General features: G+C 43.4%; 1 protein-coding gene across 2 annotated transcripts; it reads right to left on the bottom strand.

The window, feature by feature from the left end:
- Positions 1-2,405: 2,405 nt before the first annotated feature.
- On the bottom strand, positions 2,406-17,883 carry CD160 (CD160 molecule). 2 transcript variants are annotated; one of them, XM_032848141.1, is made up of 5 exons: positions 17,829-17,883; positions 10,596-10,739; positions 9,411-9,737; positions 5,368-5,511; positions 2,406-2,661 (listed from the first exon to the last, which is right to left on the bottom strand). In XM_032848141.1, exons 2-5 carry the CDS (start codon positions 10,660-10,662, stop codon positions 2,654-2,656), a joined length of 546 nt encoding a protein of 181 aa, XP_032704032.1. In that variant the 5' UTR covers positions 10,663-10,739; positions 17,829-17,883; the 3' UTR covers positions 2,406-2,653. The 2 variants fall into 2 exon arrangements, with proteins under 2 accessions (XP_032704032.1, XP_032704031.1); XM_032848140.1 differs by lacking the exon at positions 2,406-2,661 and having other exon boundaries at positions 5,290-5,511.
- Between the last annotated feature and the right edge of the window lie 3,560 nt (positions 17,884-21,443).

The raw sequence follows: 21,443 nt of genomic DNA on the forward strand, positions 1-21,443 counted from the left end.
ACCAAAGGACATAAGGTTTTGATCTTCCCTGCTAGGTAAGTGGAATTACAGACATTCAGCTCTAAGATTATATACATATAAACTTTGTAAAGTTTTGACAAATTGCTCTTAGTTGGTGTCCATGGAAGTAGAGTCTGTGTTTGTTGCCTTTCCTCTTTCAGTGGGATATCTCTGATTCATGTGATATAAGCTTGTGCTTCTTTACCTTCTCTAATAAGGTGTGCTGTTTTTTTAAGGTCCAGTAATTATTAGACTCTTCACAACATGAAGATAGCTATATTTTTTTCATCAAAAGGGTATCTTTTGATGAAAAAAATATGTAACAAAAAGCTGCTGTGATTTGCTTCCAGTGATGCTTTTTTAAATTAAGTGTTTTTTTTTTTTTTTTCCTCAAGAATCTCTACACCCCATGTGGGCCTCAAACTCAGGACCCCGAGATCAAGAGTCATATGTTTTTCCAACTGAGCCAGCCAGGTGCCCATCAGTAATGCTTTTAAATCAATTTGTCTTTATTAGTAACACCATAATCTACATCCAGTTGAAATATAGTATATAAATATTTGTAAGATATATTATTTATTCAGATGAAATATAGTGCTAATACAGATTCCTTATAATAGCTCCATGGCCTCACGGAAGTACAGATTCCATGCATGGGTTGTGAATCACTCATACGGATTGAGGTTAAGATGTGTATTCAGAAAACTACCTATTCATGCATGGAAAATTTGTAGGCTTATTTGAAATCAATGGTATCAATAATTTGGATATAAGTATTTCACATTTATGTTTAACCAAGTTTTGAGATAAGCAGAATACAAGAAATGGGACTTCTAACTTGGTATTGCTTTGTTTATTCTGCTTAGTTCACATCAGAGCTAATAGTCTAATGCTCTTGAAGGTCTTAACAAGCTTGGACAGCGGTCATGTATCCTTTTGCAGTTTTTTGTGTGTGAACTATAATTAGTATAGCACAATGGATACAATGTTTTCTGTAGTAGGATGTGGCTTCTTTGTGAGACTTCCAGTGATTATGTAATGTTGAGAAATTTCAGAAGATTCTTTTTTTTTTTTTTTTTTTTTTTTTAAAGATTTTATTTATTTGCTAGAGAGAGAGAGAGAGCACAAGTAGGCAGAGAGGTGGACAGAGGCAGAGGGAGAAGCAGGCTCCCCGCTGAGCAAGGAGCCCGATGCGGGACTTGATCCCAGGACACCGGGATCATGACCTGAGCCGAAGGCAGCTGCTTAACCAACTGAGCCACCCAGGCGTCCCTCAGAAGATTCTTTTAATAGTAAAAAGCAAAAGACAACATCACTCACATGCAGCTTAAATTTAGTTAGAAACAAAACCTACATAAAACATAGAAAGATTAAAGTGAACATAATTTAATGGAGAAAACTTTGGAGACTTTGGAGTCAGAATTCAAGTGGCTGTGGGTTTAAAATTTAGAATCTCAGATTTGATCCTCAGAGCAATCCTATGGAATCAGAAGATAGGGTAGACAAGATCCCATTTAGAGATAAGTACACAGAAACAGCATCTCAAAACTTCATTTGCCCAAGGACACAGAGCTGGTACACTGAAGAGCCAGAATTTTGAATGCAGGTGTTTTGACTACATGCCTAGTCTTTTTCACCCTCCATAAGGCACAAAATCCGGAGTCCTTAGTTTGAGAGTCGACACCATCACTAATAAGGGTCTAAGCCATCTTTTTCCGCCTTTTCTCTCTCTCTTCCCACAAAACTTTGCTCCCACATTTGGCAGGTCCTGGCCAAGGATCGCAGGTAAGCTTTCTGTTTCCTTTTGATGGTTTGCTATTTAGCTCCAGTGAAATTGTCTGTGTTCTTAGAGTCTCCTGTCGATGTCGTCCTCCGCCCCTTCCCCCTACCCCCACTTGACTATGACAAAAGGTCATCTGTCTGATGAGAAAGACAAGAGGATTTGTGAATTTAGGAGAGACGAAAAGGCTGCAAATACTGCTCTGGGCATTTATTTAAAAGGAAAGAGATATGACCAAAGAGGCTGACAAGTACTTGGTTGAAGCTGGGCGGTTATGCTTTGTGGTGCACCTGGGCGCACGAAACTTCCTTGTGCTCTGGGGATGCTGTTGAATGCCGGGGTCTCTCCATTTCTTCATTTTCATGCCAAGTTAGTCACTGGCTCTGGCTCTTTTCCTGTCCTACATATCTTTGCTCGTTTCTTTTCTTTTTAGTGTTAAATAAAAATTTCTTCCCAAAAAAACTTGTGTTCTCAATTTGTTTGGCTGCCTTCTTTATTTACTGTGTTAGAGAAGGGGGAGGAAGACTTTTTCTTCGGTACAAAAACACACATATCGCATACTTATCCAGCATTTTAGTGAGAACTGTCCACCAGCCACTTTTGTGAAAGCTGTTCTTTTTTTTTTCTTTTTTTCTTTTTTAAGTGGTGACAGGGAGAAAGAAAGGCAGGTTTCCTGTGGTGATGAGGAGGGGAGGTCAAGGAATATATTCATTTGTCTCACCTTGCATTCCCCAGATTCTTGGCATATTTAGCATCTCCTCCCCTGTGCAGTATCTTCTCTCTGTATTTTGTAATGTGAAAGGTAGCAAGCTAAAGAGAGTCAGGTTTATCTTGCTGTAACTTTTTTTTTTTTTTAAGTTTCTGGCACAAGGCTTACAAAGCTGTAGAAAGAAAAAGGAAGGTTATGTTACTGCCACACAACTTAGATAGCTTATGTAATTCATTGTTTGATTGGTCCTAGTGACTAGGGAGGAAATGGAAATTAAAGAAGGAAGGGGTTATAACCCTTCCCTATAATCAGTTGTCTCTTACTGCTAAAGTGCAGATGGGACCTCTAGCAAATCTGACTGGTCTGGTCGAGGTGGGGAAGAAGCCAACCTTCGATTTCTCCTTGCGGGAAGGTAGGGCAATCAAAGAAGAAAGAGCTGCCTCCCCAAAAGTTCCATTGGTTTTCCATGTGAAGACTGGCACAGTGATAGGACAGGGATACTGACTGAAGGTGGTTTTATGAGCTGAGGGAGGCCCAGAGATGCAGGAAACTAACTAACTAACTTCCTTACTTCCTTCCCCTTCCTTCCTTTTTCTTTCTCTCTCTCTCTCTCTCTCTCTTTTTTTTTTTCTCTCTTTTTAAAGATTTTATTCGTTTATTTGAGAGAGAGGGAGAGGGAGAAGCAAACTCCCCACTGAGCAGAGAGCCTGATGTGGCTATCTCAGGACCCTGAGATCAGGACCTGAGCTGAAGGCAGGTGCTTAACCTCCTGAGCCACCCAGGCGTCCCTTCATCCTTTTGATAACACGTAAGCATCCTAACTTGATCTACGTCATCTCTCTGGGCCTGACAAAATGTGTGTTCTTCTATTCTACTGAACATTAACCTTTTCATAGTTCTGCTAAGCCTTGAGTTGGGGGGGAGAGGGATAAAAGGCATCACCTATCAAAAGTTCATTCTCTTCACCTGACTGGAAAGAGTTTTTGAGAGTTTTTAGAGCGTTTTGGCTCTAGCATAACTTGGGAGCCAAAGATAGTCAGTAGTCATGGGTTGCATCAATTTCCTTCTCAGAGTAGTTGTTTCTGTATGAAGAAATACAGTTTATTTTACTAACAGAGTAGCTAACTATCTGAGGGAATTTAGATTCAATAAAGAATTAGGTCTAAAGGGTTCGACTGCTGGATATTCATCAATTTCCTCCTGACAACTGTCATAGGCTTACATTTGGTAGGTCCTTGCCAAGTAACACAGGTCTGTTTTCTTGTAATAGTTTCCAATTAAGAGGCTGGAATAATGGGATGCCTGTGTCACTCAGTTGGTTAGGCATCTGCCTTGAGCTCATGTCATGGTCCCAGGGTCCTGGGATTGAGGCCCATAGTGGGTTCTGTGCTCAGCGGGAGCCTTCTCATTCTTCCTGCTGTTCCCCCTGCTTGTACTCTCTCTGTCAAATAAATAAAATCTTAAAAAAAAAAAATACTACAAAGAAACCTTTAAAAAAAAAAGTCTGGACTATGGGAGTGTTAGGTGATCCTATTTCTAGAAATGGGAGGAGGCAATCTAAGAGTGGGGAGGGTGGTGAAGGTAGATAGTAGATAGTAGATAATTATGAGTGCACATGGTTTTGGAGTGAGAAGTTCCTCTCTCTTAATTCCTGTGAACTAGAGCAATATTAAGCTCTTTGTGCCTGTTTACTGATGAGAAATCAGGGAATGTTTGCCTGGGAGGGTTATATGGTGCAAGAATCACCATAGGTAAAACCTAACCTATCACACAAATTGTTTAAACAAATTTATTAAGAGCTTACTATGCCTGGTACTGTCTTTTTGCTGGGGTAAATGTGACAAAGCCCCTGCATTTATAGAGCTTACGTTCTGGTGACATGCAAACAGTGGTAGTTATTAATAAGAGGAAAGCTTAAAAAAAAATACATGGAATTAAGAATTCCAAGGACAGGTGGGGTGCCTAAGTGGCTCAGTCAGTTAAGTGTCTGCCTTTGTCCTAGGTCATGATCTCAGGGATCTGGGATCAAGCCCCACGTGGGGCTCTCAGCTCCGTGAGGAGTCTGCTTCTTCCTCTTCTGCTGTGCTCTCTCTCAAATAAAATAAAAAAAAAAAAAAAAAAAAATGCTGCCTTCGGCTCAGGTCATGATCCCAGGGTCCTGGGATGGAGTCCCTGCTCGGCAGCGAGCCTGCTTCTGTCTCCGCCTCTGCCTGCCACTCTGCCTGCTTGTGCGCTCTCTTGCTCGCTTGCTCTCTCTGACAAATAAATAAATAAATAAAATCTTAAAAAATAAAAAAAAATGCCAAGGACGGGCAAAGAGCTCCATCAGTTGCTGGTAATTGTAATGGCAAATCATTGTGAGTTCCAATCTCTTATCCAATAGGGAAAACCAGGATCTATATTGATGTGACGCTCAGAGGACTCACCTGCAAGTGTTTATACCCAGTCTGCCCATCACCCTTTGCCAAGGAGTTGCATTTTTAAAACCCACCTCCAGACCCAGTCTGACTCTTGCCTTGTTCATCTTCGCATAATAGGCAAACATCTGTTGCCTTAACTTGTAGCCTTCTGTTTGTCCCATGAATAGATGCAGCTGTATTTATTTCTTTGCCTCTTCCACAAGCTTTCTTTCCTAACAGGTCTGATCTATCCCATGGAAAATGTGCTTCATCCATCTTCCTCTGATTAGTATAGTCTTGAGTCCCTTTGGTCCAATTTTGCCCTCATGTTGGTTTGATGTTTTCCTGTGGACAGCAGGGGCCTCCCTTCACTCTCCCACTCTAGGCTTCCTTTCTACCCGTCTCCTCCTGGAGGATAAGCAAGATGTCAAAGGTGTAGCACCCTCATTTCCTGGGCTGCTGAAGACTTTGGAACATACCTTGAAGGGCCAAGGTCATCAGGCTAGTGACCAGCATCACCCAGGCGTTTTCTTGCAGGAAGCCTGAACTGAGAATGCCTTTGCTGTGATTGAACTTGGGGTGTCCTGTTTGTTTCAGTCCTTTCACTGTATAGTTCCCTGTCTCTAGTTCAAAAGAAAATTAATTGATCAGCAGAGGGTTTCAGAAATCATTAATACCTCCTTTTGTGTCATCTTAGAACATCTTTTTTGATCTCCAAGGATAACGCTCAGCACAATTTATTGCCCAAATAAGTATTTTTTTAAACATTTCTGGGTAATGATGATGAGGTACTTAAAACAGCAAAAAAATAGATACAGAATGTGTCACACTGGGGATGCAAACAAGCCTACCTTGAAGGAACTTTCAAGTCTTGTTAGCTAAAATAGCTTAGGTACCTTGGACTTGGGTGCCCCCTCACGTAAAAACCGTCTTCCGGAGTGTGTCAAGCACTTTGGCCTAAATTAAAATCTGGGCTTTGGAATAGATCTGGATTTTTATTCACCATTTACTAGCTGAATAAAATTACCCTCAATTACCTTTGAGCCTGACTTTTCACAAGACAACAATAGCTGCAACTTCAAAAAGGCAGTGAAGACTAAATGAAATAATCAACACGTCATTCAGCACAATGCCTGGCACGTGGTAAGCACACAGTGAATGGTAGACGTTATTTACTGATATTATATGTTACGTGTCCAGTTTTGTTAGTTTCACCTTTCAAGAGGAAGTTTATCATCTCTGCATTTGGTGCATGTGCTGACTCTAATACTTAAGTATTAGAGTCTCAGAGTACTGAGAGGCTGAGAAAGGCAGTTTATCTTACAGAGTGCCATCACCAGTAGAAAAGCTTAGGATGTATTAAAAGAATGTGATCAGATTATAGACTATATATAGATTAGTTTATAAGGAGTAAGGGCCTTGTTGCTCCCCCCATTCTACTCTCCAAGCTCAGCACTGTGTCTGCAGGATGCACAATCAATATGAGAAGCATGAGAAGAATGACAGAAGAGTTTCCCCTCGTGAGGTAAACGGGAAGAGTATTCACATAAATAGAATGAAATTTTAAAACGCCTCTGGAGTGAGGCAAAAATAATTTAGACGTTGCCCCATAGAAAGTTAAAAGCCGTTAAAACTGGTGGTGTGGCATGTACAAATTAGCATTTTAGAAAGAGGTTAGGTGGCTGTTTGGTTTGGAGGCAGAGATATTATTTAGAGTTGATGTATCATTTATTAGGTAATAGCTTAGTGCCAGGCCCTGAGGTAGGTGTGGGAGGAGATACACAGTTGAGTAAGACATGGACAGATCCCAAGGAGCTTGTCAGAAGACTATTGGAATTTTTTTTTTTTTTAAGATTTTGTTTATTTATTTGACAGATCACAAGTAGGCAGAGAGGCAGGCAGAGAGAGAGATGAAGGGAAGCAGGCTCCCTGCTGAGCAGAGAGCCTGATGCAGGGCTCAATTCCAGGACCCTGAGATCATGACCTGAGCCAAAGACAGAGGCTTTAACCCACTAAGCCCCCCAGGCGCCTCAACTGTTGGAATATTTTAAGTGTGAGACAAGACTTGGAAAGCCCCTTTGGAAAGAAAGGAATAAAACTGGGGAAGAACTAGTTGTACTTAGTAACCGACTGTATGGAGAAGAGAAAGGCACCAAGATTTTGACCATAAATCATGGGCAGAACTAGGGTCTCAGGATAGGTTTGAGTCTGAGGAGATGGCAGGGCAGTTAGAAGCTAGGAATCCAGTTGTCAGTGAAAATGTTAAATTGAAACTTAGGAAGAGATTAGAGCTGGTGGAGTTGACTTGTGGATCATTTTGCAAGAAGGGGCAGGTTAAAGTCATGAGGGTGAATGAGAACTTGGGAGAAACAGTAGGGGAATGATCAGAGAGGTGAGGAATGAGTCTTGGCGAATGAATTCTCATGTTTGAGAGGTGGGAGGGGGAAATGGCAGCGAAGGAGCAAAAGAACCCCCAGAAAGGCGGGAAAACCAGGGAAGTAGAGTCGTAGAAGCCAATAGAGATGGGCGTTTGTTAAGGGAGAGAATGTGAAGTGTTGGATGCTGTAGTGAGGTCAGAGGGGAAGACACCAGGAAGCAAGGAAGAAAATATAAATCAATCCAGAACAACGTAGAAAATGTGGATTAACTGCTAACCATAGGAAATGATTAAAATATTTGTTAAAAAGACTCTGGGCTAGGTTTTTATTTGGGAGGGGGTGTAATTTTATTTATTTATTTATTTATTTATTTATTTATTTATTTATTTATTTATTTGACAGAGATCACAAGCAGGCAGAGAGGCAAGCAGAGAGAGGAGGAAGTAGGCTCCCCACAGAGCAGAGAGACCGATATGGGGCTCAATCCCAGGACCCTGGGATCATGACCTGAGCCTTTAACCCACTGAGCCACCCAGGTGCCCCTGTTTTCTATTTTTCTTAAAGTTAAAATACAGTATTTGAAAGTTCATAAAGAATGATAGCAGTGTCCTTTTTTCCTCCTAGGCCTATTCCCCCGAGACAACCACTGTCAGCTCTGAGATGTTTCACTGTATTCCTAAATAGTATGCTTATGTTACCACTTCTTGATGATAAAATTTGGGCATTATCTATTGATTTTCTGTTAAAGAAGATGAGGACATGTTTCTCTTAAGCTGCTATCCACTTCCCTTCTCTGCATCTTTCATAAATCATTATATTACACATTGTAGTTAAATGAATGTTACGTAATTTGGATTCTGTAAATGTTACATTATTACAGAACCAAGTTGTGTGCTGTGATAGGTTTCCTTTTGTAAAATTTAGTGTTTTCCCTGGAGATGATGATTACCTTATTTTTTTTTTAACCAGGCAGAATTTTCCATATCCATATCTTTAATCCTTTATCCAATCTGTCACAGGCCTTCAGAAAGATGATCTATCAATTCTGTTTTCACCTCCTCAAGATCTTCCAGAGTCCTCTTTCTCTTTTTCCTTTTGGACTAATTGTTTTGGCCATTTTTCATTTTAGAATTTTCTTATCTCCTTTCTCCTATTAGATTCCTTACTTTCCTGGATCCCATTTTATCCACTCTACCTGTTCACTTCCTGTTTTTCTGAAGTACACCTCTGGTGGCTTCTTAAGATCACATGGGAGGCAATCTTTTTTTTTGAGTCATTGCCTGTCTTTATTCTTTCCCCATATTTGACTACAATTTGTTTGGGTATAGAATTCCAATTAGAACATAATCCTTAGTTTTGAAGGTTCCTTTGGGAATATAGAAACAAGAGTCACTCTCTACTGGCCATATGATGAAGTCACATATAAAGCTGAGTCTGGAGGTGACCGTATTTGGGTTTTGTCTAAGTAGTAACAGAGTAGAGGAGTATGCACAAAAAAGGAAATATGCAGAGATGAGAGACCTTGCTGCCCCAGAGAGATTGAGACTCATTGTTTAGGTTCTGTTGGCTTTCTGGTTTCAGAGCCTGGATCTCATGAGGGCTTTATTCCTTTATTCCTGCTTTATTATTTGTTCCTTTTAACCCATGGCAACTTGAGCAGATTTCTGTTTCTTTATAACTAAATGTTTATTAAGACAACCATCCATTTTATCTCAAATTCATCTCTGTCACAGCGTGAAGGCTCAAGTGTCTGTATTTAGAACTAGGACCACATTTCTGAGAGATCTCAATTAGAATCAAGAAAGCCTAAATTTCAGACCTCTATCTGCTTTACTGGCACTGGTCAGCAAGACAAATTGAACAAATTGCTTTACCTCCACGTAACCCAGTCTCAGTGTCAATAAAAATGAAATTATTTATCTCAATAAGATTTTTAAAATAAAAGACAAAACGAGATCACTTTTGTATTCATGCTGTGAGCATTTGCCACTACAGTGGGACTGGTGGGAAATGACTGAGTCATGGGAAGGACTCTTGCCCCAAGGAGAGACCGCCTGTCCAGGACCTGAAGTAACTATTTCTGTCTCCAGCTGCCAACCCTGCTTATTATCTCATCTGGTGGCATGTGGGATGTCAGAGCTCACCTGTGACTAAAATAGAGAAAAAGTGACCCTGAAGGCGGATGTCTGGCTTCCGGCTTATGGCACAACACTGGTAGGTCCCGCTGTCTGATGGTGTGACTTGGTTTATGGTGAACACCAAATGAGATGGTATTTCACTGACACCATCTCTCCCAGGATTCCGTTTAAGTCTCCGTTGCTGCAAGCTGGTCTCGGGGAAACAGTCAGAAGATCTGTTCTTGCACAAAAACACTATAACCCCCTCAGCCTCTTCTTTCTTATACTGCAAAGTACAGATCAAGTGTAGTTGTTTTCCTTCCTTGTGAAATGAGCTTTGGATCTGCATGCCCTCTGGAATGGGAAGGGAGAAGAGTTAGCCAGGGGAAGTTCACTCACATAGACTAAGTGCACTCACCCAGAAATGTTGAGGCAGAGGAGGCGGCTGCCCAGCCTACATTAAATACCACCTCTTAGAAGAGTAGTTTACGGGCTATACCTGTATCTGAGGGAGACCTGTAATCCCAGTTATTTGTTAATTCAGAAATGGTTTAGATTTTATTTCTACTCCAAATGGAACTTGTATAGGACCTTTATTAAAGTGCATTTATATACATCTAATCCTCGGTATAGCCCTAGAACCACATACTGATGTTCCCATTTTATTAACTGAACTACACAGTGGTTTAGTGGGTTGCTAATGCTGACTTATATATTTCAGAGAGAGGAGAGGCAGAAGGAGAAGGGGAGAGAGAATCCTAAGCAGGCTCCATGTCCAGCACAGAGCCCAAAGCAGGGCTTGATCTCATGACCCTGAGATCATGACCTGCGCTGAATCAAGAGGTGGATGCTTAACCAACTGAGCCACCCAGGCGCCCCAAGTTGACACACATTGTAGTATCTGGATCTCAAACCTGGATTTCATAAATTTAGAATGTATAAGATCCTGAAAGTATCTTAGATTGAGGGCCAGATTACCAGGCTCTTGGCAACACATAACAGAGGCAGAATGTCTGATGGGGAGGGCAATAGTATTAGTTTTAACAGAAAAAGAAAAACTATATTTTTCACCCTTCCATTAATGTCAAGAGGGAGTAGGTCCTTTTCTTCCCTACCAGAAAAAAACCCTTGGGATCCATCCCTCCTCCTGAGTCCAGGATTTTCCCTGATGGCTATCTCTGCTCTGGGGATCTGAGGAGGGACTGTCCTCACCACCAAGCTGGGTGTCCACAATTGCCAGCAGAATGGCCAGGGCGAAGCATCCTCTGCCAGGTGCCATCAGTGTCTTGCACAGTGTCAGCAGCCACAGGAACTTGAAGCAAATGTTGGCTCCAATGATGTCCTTGCCTCACTTCCCTGAAAAGGAAATGTTGGCTCCAATGATGTCCTTGCCTTACTTTCCTGAAAGCACATGAGGACTCCTCCCAGGACTCCAGGACCATCTCCATGTTCCAGGCACTAGCTTAAGTTGGCTAGAGTCTGGTGGTGGAAGGCTTGGGCATGAGAGTCCAGCTGGCTGGAAAGCGAGAAAGTTAATCAAGTGAGGTTCACTGGAGAGAAGAGAGGAGAAAAGAGGGAAGAGACAGAGACACTAAAGGCTCTATTTTCAGAATTTTTTTTTCTAAATTAAGTTGCATTACTAGGTCAAAGACTAGGAACCCAATTTTTTTTAAAAGATTTTTTATTTATTTATTTGACAGAGAGAGGGAGATCACAAGTAGAGAGGCAGGCAGAGAGAGAAGGGGGAGGAAGCAGGATCCCTGCTGAGCAGAGAGCCCGATGCGGGGCTCGATCCCAGGACCCCGAGACCATGACCTGAGCCGAAGGCAGAGGCTCAACCCACTGAGCCACCCAGGCGCCCCCCCAAATCAACTTTTTAAAAAATCAGCTTTTCTCTATATTAGAGATATTACCCTAACTTTTTTTTTTTTAACAAATATTTTCTCCCAATTCATTGTCTCTTGAAAAAATGTTTTTTTCCATCAGGAAAATTCACATTTGCATGTAGTTAAATATAGTGCATCTATCTATCTTTTCTTTTAAGTGATCTGTAGTTCTCTGTATTGTTTAAGAAAGTTTCCCTCAGGTTGGAGTTATACTTTTTCCCAATATTTTATTGTCTTGCCTTTTATGTTTATATGTTCTTTTTTTTATGTTTATGTCTTCTAATCCTAGCTAAGAAAAAATGTTCTCATCTCAAAAAACCCAAACTGAACCCAAAGCAAAAGCAAGATAAAACCTGGGTTTTCATCAGTTGGAAATCCTTGAATAAATTTTGAATCATTCATACAGTAGAAAGTTATATATTATTAAAAAGAATGAGTTCTTTAAATATGAGCTTGAGGGGGGAATCAATAATATACCATTATGTCAAAAAAGGCAAATTGCAGGGCTATGCATATAAAATAAATATTCTTATTTTTTAAAATCCCCTCTCTTTATATAAGTGTTTTAAAAATATATTTAAACACTTTAATAGTTTATATCTTTTTGGATAGATAATTTCATTCACAGAGTTCAAAGGGTAGAGCTGTGTAGTTAAAAGTTTCCTTCCTAATCCCACCCACAGTGATCTATTGCCCCTTCCCAGAGTCAACCGATGTTGCCTTATTGTGGATACTTCTAGAGATATTCTATGCATATATTGTAAAAAAAAAAAAATAATAACAACAATGAATGATTTTAGATACTTTAGATAATTTAAGATACTTCTAGAGATATTCTATGCATATTTTTTAAAAAAAATTCAATAACAACAATGAATGATAGCGTACCGTATCCTCTGTTCTATATTTTGCTTTTTTCACTTACCAGTGTGTCCTGTGGAGACATTCCTTATCAGTACATAAACAGCTTTCCCTCCTTAAAAATTGTTGCACAGGGACGCCTGGGTGGCTCAGTCGGTTAAGCCGCTGCCTTTGGCTCGGGTCGTGATCCCAAGGTCCTGGGATGGAGTCCCGCATCGGGCTCCTTGCTCAGTGGGGAGCCTGCTTCTCTCTCTGCCTATGCCTGCCACTCTGCCTGCTTGTGTTCTCTGTCTCTCTCTCTCTGACAAATAAATAAATAAATAAATAAATAAAATCTTTAAAAAAAAGTTGTTGCACAATGTTCATAATTATGTGAATTTATTCTCATAGATTCCTACCAGTGAAGATTTTGATTATTTCTAATCTTTTTATAGAGGTATAATTGACATACATGATATGAGTTACAAGTAATGATTTGACAATAGTTATACACTATGAAACGATCACCACAGGAAGTCTAGTCACCATCCATCACCATAAAAATTTACCAAAAAATGTTTTTCTTTTGATGAGAACTTTCAAGATTCACTTTGCTGGCCACCTTCAAGTGTGCACTACAATACCATTCACTGTAGTCCCCATGCTGCACACCATATCCCCATGACCTGTTCATTTCACAGCTGGAGGTCTGTACCTCCAGACCCTCTTCACCCCTTTCACCCACCGCTCAGTCTCCTCTTCTCCGACAACCACCATTCTGATCTTTGTATCCAAAAGTTAAGTGGAAAATATTAAAAGAGGTGAACTTTAAGCGGGGAAGGGCAGTTCCTGTGGGTTGGGAGGCACATAAATGTAAGGAGGCTTTTTTTTCCTCATGTAACACTCTTCCACTTAATGTATTTTACCTTATGAATGTACTACTACTTTTTATTTTTTTATTTTTAAAAAAGATTTTATTTATTTATTTGACAGAGATCACAAGTAGTAGGTAGAGAGGCAGACAGAAAGAGAGGAGGAAACAGACTCCCCATGGAGGACAGAGCCCGATGTGGGGCTCGATCCCAGAACCCTGGGATCATGACCTGAGCCAAAGGCAGATGCTTAACCAACTGAGCCACTCAGGTGCCTCTAAGTTTGTTACAATCCTAATGAAAACTCCCAATGGCCTGGCCCCCAGGGCTGCTGCCCTAGCCTTGACCGTGTGTTCCTTCTCCTGTGTGTTGTCTTACTTTCACGCTCTTCCATGTCTCCACCAGAATGTCCTGCTGACTCTTGAAACAAAACATTGAATGACATGCTTTGTGTCTAGCCACAAAGTATTATCTGATTTGAAAAGGAAGATAAAGAAATGAAATTTTGCCATTTGCAAGGACATGGAAGGAACTGGAGGGTATTATGCTAAGCGAAAGTAGTCTGTCAGAGAAAGACAACTATCATATGATCTCACTCATAGGTGGAATTCAAGAAACAAAACAGAGGAACATAGGGGAAGGTAAGGAAAAATAAAACAAGATGAAATCAGAGAGGGAGACAAACCATCAGAGACTCTTAATCATAGGAAACAAACAGGGGTGCTGGAGGGAAGGTGAGTGGGGGGATGGGGAAACTGGGTGCTGGGCATTAAGGAGGGTACGTGATGTAATGAGCACTGGGTGTTATATAAGACTGATGAAACACTGAACACCACCTCTGAAAATGATTATACATTATATGTTAATTAATTGAATTTAAATTAAAAAACTCGAAAAAGGAAGATGAAGAAGAATTGCAGTTATTCATTTAGCCTAAGTTTGTGGTTTAAAGCATAGACTCTGGAACCAGACGGCTTGTGTCCCAACACTTACTGATGCTAGATCTAAGGAAACACTTATACTTAGGCTCCTGGGATAGGAACCATCCTCAGCCCTTAATAAATGGATATATTTGACAAACACTGAACAACTATGATGTGTTAGGCACCACAGAGCCCAGAGAGACAACTAAAACAGAGGCTGACTCTCTCAGTGGTTCTATGCAGCCTCTAGTCAGAAGGACCCATCTGTACTCTGGCTTTGGCAAGTTTCTTAACCTCTCTGAAAAGCAGCGTACTGAGCTGTAAAATGATCATATTCTCTTTCCAGGGTTGTTCTGTGGGTTAAAGGAGGCAACCCATGTAAATTACTTACATGGTTTAATGCCAGGGTAGTGGCTGGCATAGAGTAAAGACTCAGTAAATGTTAGCCATGTTTATTTTTATGCTTCCTCATATTTGCAGCAATTTACAGTGTCCCAAACACCTCCACATCCACAATTGTGTTTAGTTCTTATAAAGCACGGCTTTTCTAGTTATTTAAAAATGTGTCACTTTTACCAAGCGTATGGAAGCTTACAGAGGCGTTGTGAGGAGCTTAAAAATCACAGCTTCTAAGTGAAGGAGCTAGGATTCTAACTCCCAAGTTATGCGGGTATTTCATGTCCTTTGTCCCTCTTCTCACATCTAACTAGCCATTCAGGAACGGCTGCAATCCAAGGAAGGCTGTGATAACAATAATAAGGTCATAAAGTATATCAAGGAATAGAAAAGGAGAAATTCGGAATGAGAGGTCTGGAAAGGCTGCAAGACCGGAATGCAGTTGGGCCTTGACAGATGTTTGCTGACTGGGGATCTGGTGGTGAGGTAAGGCAGGGAACGGTCTGGGGAGATTGGGCTTCCAGTCCTGGCTGTGCATTAGCTAGCTGCGAGATGCTGAGAAGGTCACGTCCCCTCTCTAGGCATGTTTCCTGAGGGACTGGTGCAGCGAGATGGGAGGGGCGTGGTAGGGACCGCTTCCAAGAAGAGAGCGGCAGAGTGGCGGGCAGGCTCACAGGGGCTGATGCAGGAGTGGCCGCGCTTCGTGGTGCCTAGGGCCGAGCTGGAGCAGAGCGTGTAAGTTTATCGTGGGCTGTTCAGGGGGCCTGGGCAGGTGGGGGCCATGGGGAAAAGATGCTCTTGGAGTAGGTGACCTTGGTGCCTGGAGGGGGAGCACCCCGGTGTGATGCAGGCAGGGCCAGGTGGAGCAGGCACCGTTGCTTCTGCGTTATGACCACTAGAGGGCGCTGCCTTCTAGTTGAAGCCGGAGATGGCGCGGGGGTAGGGTGTGCAGGCTAGCAGGGGAAAACCTGAGCCAGTGCTGGAGGTGTGGGCGGTGCAAGATCCGGTCTGGTGGGTCCTGAGGACACAGCCTGTACTAGACCCCTCCAAAGCGGGAAGAGGTGTTGGGGAGCGAAAGGTGGGGACTTTCTGGGTCCACAGGCTAGATGCAGGTCTCCTCTTCCTCATAAGACGTGGCGAGCCCTGGAGTCGGCAACGATGAGGGTCCAGGTTAGGTTGGTATTGTCACCTTTCAGCCTTCCCCGCGGCCCCTGAACTATGCTGGGTGCCCAGGACCTATGGACTCTGAGGATGTGCTTCTGGAGGTAAACACCCTCCTTCTCCCTGACCTTAGAAAGCAGGAAGCACCTGGAGTCCCAGACTCAAATCCAAGCTTCATGTGATCTGGGGCATGTTACCAACCTTGCTCAGCCTTACACTCCTCCTGTGTTTAAAGCTCTCTCCTGTGAATGTTGCTATAATTAAATGACACGTGGGTCTGTGCCCGACATTTTCTGCGGAGTGTGGACCTACTGCTGGTGGGTAAAGACTGGAAGGAAGAGGCTCTTCTTTTTGCTACCAAAGTCCTGATCTAACCTCTCAGAGGAGGTGGAAGGTTAGCAAACAGCTTCACAAATATTTATTTGCAGATTGCCATTTGCAGATCTCCCACCAAGCTGAAAAAGATGCCCCAGACCCAGAGATGGGATTTCATCAACCACCACACACCCAACTTCCTTAAAATAGAAACAGATTAGTAAGTAAACTGAAGTCAGTCTCAGAAGGCCCTTGGAGCGCTTGTCTGCTTTCTCAGGCTTGAGGCCCTGACCTGACTTGACACACGGAGTTGGGCTTCTCAACCATAACATAAATAGACCACAGACACCTTTGGTTGTCTGATGAAGCCTGTGGGTCCCCTTCTCAGAATAATTCACAAATTAATAAAACAAAAGATAAAGGATAACAAAGGAAACAAATTATATCAAAATAGTTGTCTAAACATTGGAACATGGGATAGTGTAGCGTGTTTCCTAAGATCTAGCATCAGTAAAGCATCATAATCTCATAGTAGTGATGAATCTATGTGACATTTTGAGAAATCTGTAACAACTGTAATGAGATTTGGAAATGTTTCTGATTTCTATTGATGGCAAATTCTATTGTGGTTGGTTGCCTACATTCATAATTGAAACAAATGCTAACTTTCAGCTAGAAACTGGTGGAAATAAAGATATAATGTTTCTCTCGGGTTTATGAATCTCATGAATGGACCCTCAGTTAAGAACTCCTACAGAGCAGGCTCCTTGTTTTGTGATTAGGGAAACAGAGGCAACCAGCTCTCCTGATTTCTAGATGAAAAGTCTTCCACTAAAGTGCATAGCTCTGGAACTTAGAGGAAAACCCTTTCTTTCTTTCTTTCTTTCTTTCTTTCTTTCTTTCTTTCTTCCTTCCTTCCTTCCTTCCTTCCTTCCTTCCCTCCTTCCCTCCCACCCTCCCTCCCCCCTCCCTCCCACTCACTCCTTTCTTTCTTTCTTTCTTTCTTTCTTTCTTTCTTTCTTTCTTTCTTTCTTTCTTTCTTTCTTTCTTTCTTCCTGACTCTCTTTCTTTCTTTTTTTATATGGGCCTTAATTCATGACCCTGAGGTCATGAATTGAGCTGAGGTCAAGAGTCAGGTTGCTTAACAGACTGAGCTACAACAGGTGCCCCAAGGAAAACTACTTGTTCTTTTTCTTTTTTTGGATTTACCCATTCATTTTACAGAGAGAGAGAGGGGAGGAGAGAGGAGGGAGGAGGGAGAGAATCTTAAGCAGACTCTGCGATGAGCATGGAGCCTACGTGGGTCAATCCCATGACCCCAAGATCACAACCTGAGCTGAAACCAAGAGTCAGACAGTCAATTGACTGCACCACCCTGGCGTCCCGCGGAAAACTATTTCCAAATCATTATTTTCACTCTGGAATTCACAAGTTTACTCTGCCAAAACATGCCAGTTGGCCTGAAGCCTCTCTTGTTGGCATTCCCCCTCCCAGAGCATACATCTGGGATATAAACTTCCCTTGGGGTGCCTCACAGGACCAGTCTGAAGCTCCATGGAGCCCAGTGGCTTGTCCTAGGCCAGGCTTTGAGGGATCCGGAGGACAGTGGATCCAAGTCTTGAGAACTTTCCTCTAGTGACCATGTCCTTTTTATTGATAAAAATGACCTTTTGTCATTCATCCCCAATGAACACTGACCAAAACAAAGCGGCCTGTAGGATTTAGGACAGCATAAGAGATTCGTGCTTGGTCAGGTTTGTTACTTCAGGAGCTTGCCTGGATTTCCCTCCCATGAACATGCAGTACAGTTCTTTCACGTTTGAGGCAAGTGTCAGAATGGGGCCTGGATCCCTGGAAGCCGACTCGGGAAGAGCAAGCATGGCGCCCCAGCTGGCACAGTAACACTTCTCTTTCTAGCGTCCTAAGGGTAAAGAGCATTGCAAAAATTAGGGGTTCTCAAGGACCTCACTGGAAGCCTGTCCTTACCTGAGCAGTTCTGTCAACAGTGCCATTCCCACTCCCAGACCCCAGTTCCCCAGTGGGCCTCATTACCTTGGGACAGAAGTTCTTCTTTCTTGCTCTCAGCCTGGGGGCTCTGGTGAAGACACTTTGAGCTCTCAGCCCCTGCCTTGTTCTTTGGTCGTCTCCCACTTCCGTCATTGCTCACACCTTCATGACTTGTATATATGTCTTTGAAAACCACAGCATGGGTTTTTGTAGCAATCAGGGGTCTTCCTGCCTCTCTCTCCTCCACCCCCACTGTGAACTTTTTCTTTTCCACCTCATCCTCTGCCGCTTTTCCTCTTCCTTTTTGTGTTAGAGACAGACTATCTGCTGAGGGGGCTGAGAAAAAGCACTCTTTGAAATTGTTTTCTTCACCTTGGGGGACAAAGATTTTTCACTGATAATTCATAATGAAGATAAGACTGATGATAGAATGACTGAGCATGTGCTCTCAAGTATAAAGAAGGGTATCAAGTCTTTTCCTGAGAGAAGGCTTTGCTTAAGGACAGGACAGAGGAGAGAGAAGATCCAGGCTGAAGGGGGAAGAGGGTGGCACAGTGAGGGAACCTGAGGGCGGCGTGGGAGATGGAGAGGGGGACAGCCCAAACGGTCCTGCATGGGGTGGGGGGGATGATGAGTGGGTGAATGGCTGACCTTGTTTCCCCATCTATGACCCCTTCAACCCATTTCCATTCTGTTTTGATCTGTTCCTCTTTGGTCACTGCTGTCCAAGGGAGGTCACTGGAAGATTGCTGGGATTATCCCTGAATTCTAGTGTCACGCACCTTGATGGAAAGAGCATTGGTCTGCAAGTGAGAAGTTTTGGGTTCTAACTTCTGCAAGGCTAGGCCAGGCTCCATGCCAGAGAGGACCCAGCACAATGAGAAGCCCAATGGTTCTGAAACAAATAACCGACGTGATTGTTGACAAATGCCAAGCTACCCAGGAGCCCAAGGAGTGTCAGAAGAAGAGGGGTCAGGGAAATTTTTCATGACAAATCTAGAGTCACTCACCCATGTGTGGACAGGGATTTCCTGGTTTGTAGTACTCTGTAGTCCTTAGACCTGAAGAGTGCTCTGGGGTTTGTGGTCCTTTCCTGGGACCCACCAAAGCCATTGTCATGTTATCAGGTGAGACAGGCATCAGCTCCATCTCCTTATTCTGTTAAACTGCTCAGCTTTCACAACAGAATGTGTGGATTCCTGGGGGATGGAAACCAGCTGTGGGGTGGGAGGTTGCTGGGATTGCTGGGGGGTGGGGGAGGGGAGTCTCTCCTCTCATCTGCAGGTCTCTCACCATCATCCTGGGCCCAGGACCAGTCCACGACAGCCATAGGACACCAGGCCCTACAGACATGAACTGCTGAATGGGGTCTAGTATTTTCTATCCCAGTCCCTACAACAGAGGCCAAATTTATGACTTCTCTGTTCCTTGAAATGGAGACTTGCTTGTGCTTATCTCTGTGGGACACCCAGAAGTTTGGCCATGACACCCTTCAGTCTTTGTCATCAGCTGGAAGCTATGCAACAATGAAAAAAAGTCAAAGATAACAAAACTGTGGAGCTGCAACTTTGGGGCCCCTTGAGCACCAGCAGACACACGTGTGCTCACACTGGTTGTTGCAGAACCCTCAAAATTCTGCAAAGACCTCAGGCTTGAAAGCGAATGGCAGAGGACTTCCTTCCAGTAAGGGTGCATCTGCCCATCGTGCAACACCTGCGTACATGATTTCCTCAAGATGCTGCTTCTGCTCCCTCCTCACTGAAGGTCATTGTGTCTTGGGCCCTGCAGGGTTGACATGACAGAGCACCAGCTGGCCTGTTCTCAAAGAGAGTACGCTTGGTGGTGAGGGACAAGGTGCTGGCCAAGGCAGAATGTGCCCGGTGCTGTAAGCACCACACAAGTGAGAGGAAGCCCAGAAGAAGAGAAGGAATGAGAGAGGAAATGGAGACTGTCCCCGTGACGGACAGTGTGGGGCACTTACTTCAGTGGACAAAGTGACATTTGAATTAAACCCTAAAAGGAGGTGGAATTTCAAAAGGCAGGGGTAAGCATTTTTCAGGTGTGTGGACAATATGAACAAACATGGTATAGGGATAACCTGACGGGCTTGTTGGAAACCAATGAAGCCACTGAAGTGACCAGTGTGTCTGCTGTGTCCCCTTGGGGGGCTTGGGGCAGCCTCCGGCCCATAGCCTCCCAAATATTTATCCTGTCAGCCTTAGGATGTCTGAGGTACCTGAGGCCAGTTGTACAACCTAGTAACTGATACGTTGTGTTCTGGGTATTACTAGGAAGTGCTCAACATTAAAAGAAGATCTGGTTGGATGTTAAATAATCTCTTGCTTCTGGAGAATGGTGAGGTCTAGTCCAGTCGCTGGCAGGGTGCAGAAACTTCTATGCCAGTGGTTCTCAGACTTGAGTGTGCATTAAAGCCACTAGACAAGGGTTAAAATGCAGATGGTTGGGCCCTGCCACGGAGTGTCTGATTCCGTAGGTTTGCAGTGGGGTCCAACCATGTGTTTGTGTCCCTCACAAGCTCCTTGGTGCGGCATTCGCCGAGTTGCTCCTTGCGAACTGTTGTGTCTACCTCTTGCAGACTCTGCTTTCATCTCTCTGGTGGTGTGTGGCTCATTACCACCCAGAGTACCTGCCCAGCGTTCTTTTTGAGCACCTCCGGTTTACAAATTCTTTGTCGTATTGCCTTCAGATCTGCCTCCCGTTAACTTCCAACCATGGTTCCCTGTTCTGCTGAGGGCTGCCCACAGAACATGTTCTGGAAGGTGGTTCAGCACCAGGCACAGGAGTCAGACTGCGAGGTTCATCTTCTGACTCCGTTTAGGAGATGGCCTTGGGCAAGTCACTCTACTTTTCTTAACTTCCTCCTCCATGGAATGGGTCTGATAATAGCACTTTTGTCATGGGATCGATGGCTAGTTTCAATGAGAAAATGTATGGAAAACAGTTAGTGTGGTACTTGGCACATAGTAAGTACTCAGTTAATGTTAGTTATTGTCATTACCTAGTTTCCCTTCCTACACAGAAGTCCATCAAACCTCTGAAGAAAGGTCATCATACTAGCTAACACTTCTCCTTTCGGGGCTAAGTGTCCCTGGCTCCTTCAACTACTCCTTATGGTCCAGTGTCAGTGTGTCCTTCAGCCTCGTCATTCTCTCTGAACATAGTCTAGTTTGTCCAGTTCCCTTGTCAAATACGTGGGGCCTCAGACCTGCCCCCTGCCTAGCATAGTCACAGTCTTGTCTAGTCAGTGTAGTCAAAGATCGCTTTAACTTTGGTGATGAATTCTCACTTTTCACTTGACCACATTGGGCTTTTAGGCAACGAAGATGCTAGTGGCTGACATCTGCAGGCAGAGAGAAAATTCTGTCATTGTGTCACATTCCCCCTGAGGCGTGCCTGGTTGCAGCCATGCAAGGCTCTTACTGTGTGTGGGTTTGTGGGGGTGTTGGTTGGGGAGAATACCTCTAATCCTTGATCGGACTTGGGGCTTACACCTGTTTCATGACTGGTGTGATGGTTAGGAGCCCAAGTGACTGTGAGGAAGGATGTCAGAAGCTGAAGGATCTATATCCCTCTCTGCCTTGGCCTCAGCCCATCCTGGCTCCAGGGACTTTGTGGGAAACCCAGCAGCTCCCCTGGAGA

Source organism: Lontra canadensis, unplaced genomic scaffold (genome assembly GCF_010015895.1).
Source record: "Lontra canadensis isolate GAN:19392208 unplaced genomic scaffold, GSC_riverotter_1.0 scaffold200, whole genome shotgun sequence".
NCBI classification, from domain to species: Eukaryota; Metazoa; Chordata; class Mammalia; order Carnivora; family Mustelidae; genus Lontra; species Lontra canadensis.

Coding starts and splice junctions, on each gene's coding strand:
- CD160 (XM_032848140.1), bottom strand. CDS start 10,662: ATGGCACCTGGCAGAGGATGCTTCGCCCTGGCCATTCTGCTGGCAATT. Junction 9,738..10,595: donor TGTGGACACCCAGCTTGGTG/GTGAGGACAGTC, acceptor TTCCCATTCCAG/AGGGCATGCAGATCCAAAGC. Junction 5,512..9,410: donor TTTCTCTATTTTAGTCACAG/GTGAGCTCTGAC, acceptor CTTTTGAACTAG/AGACAGGGAACTATACAGTG.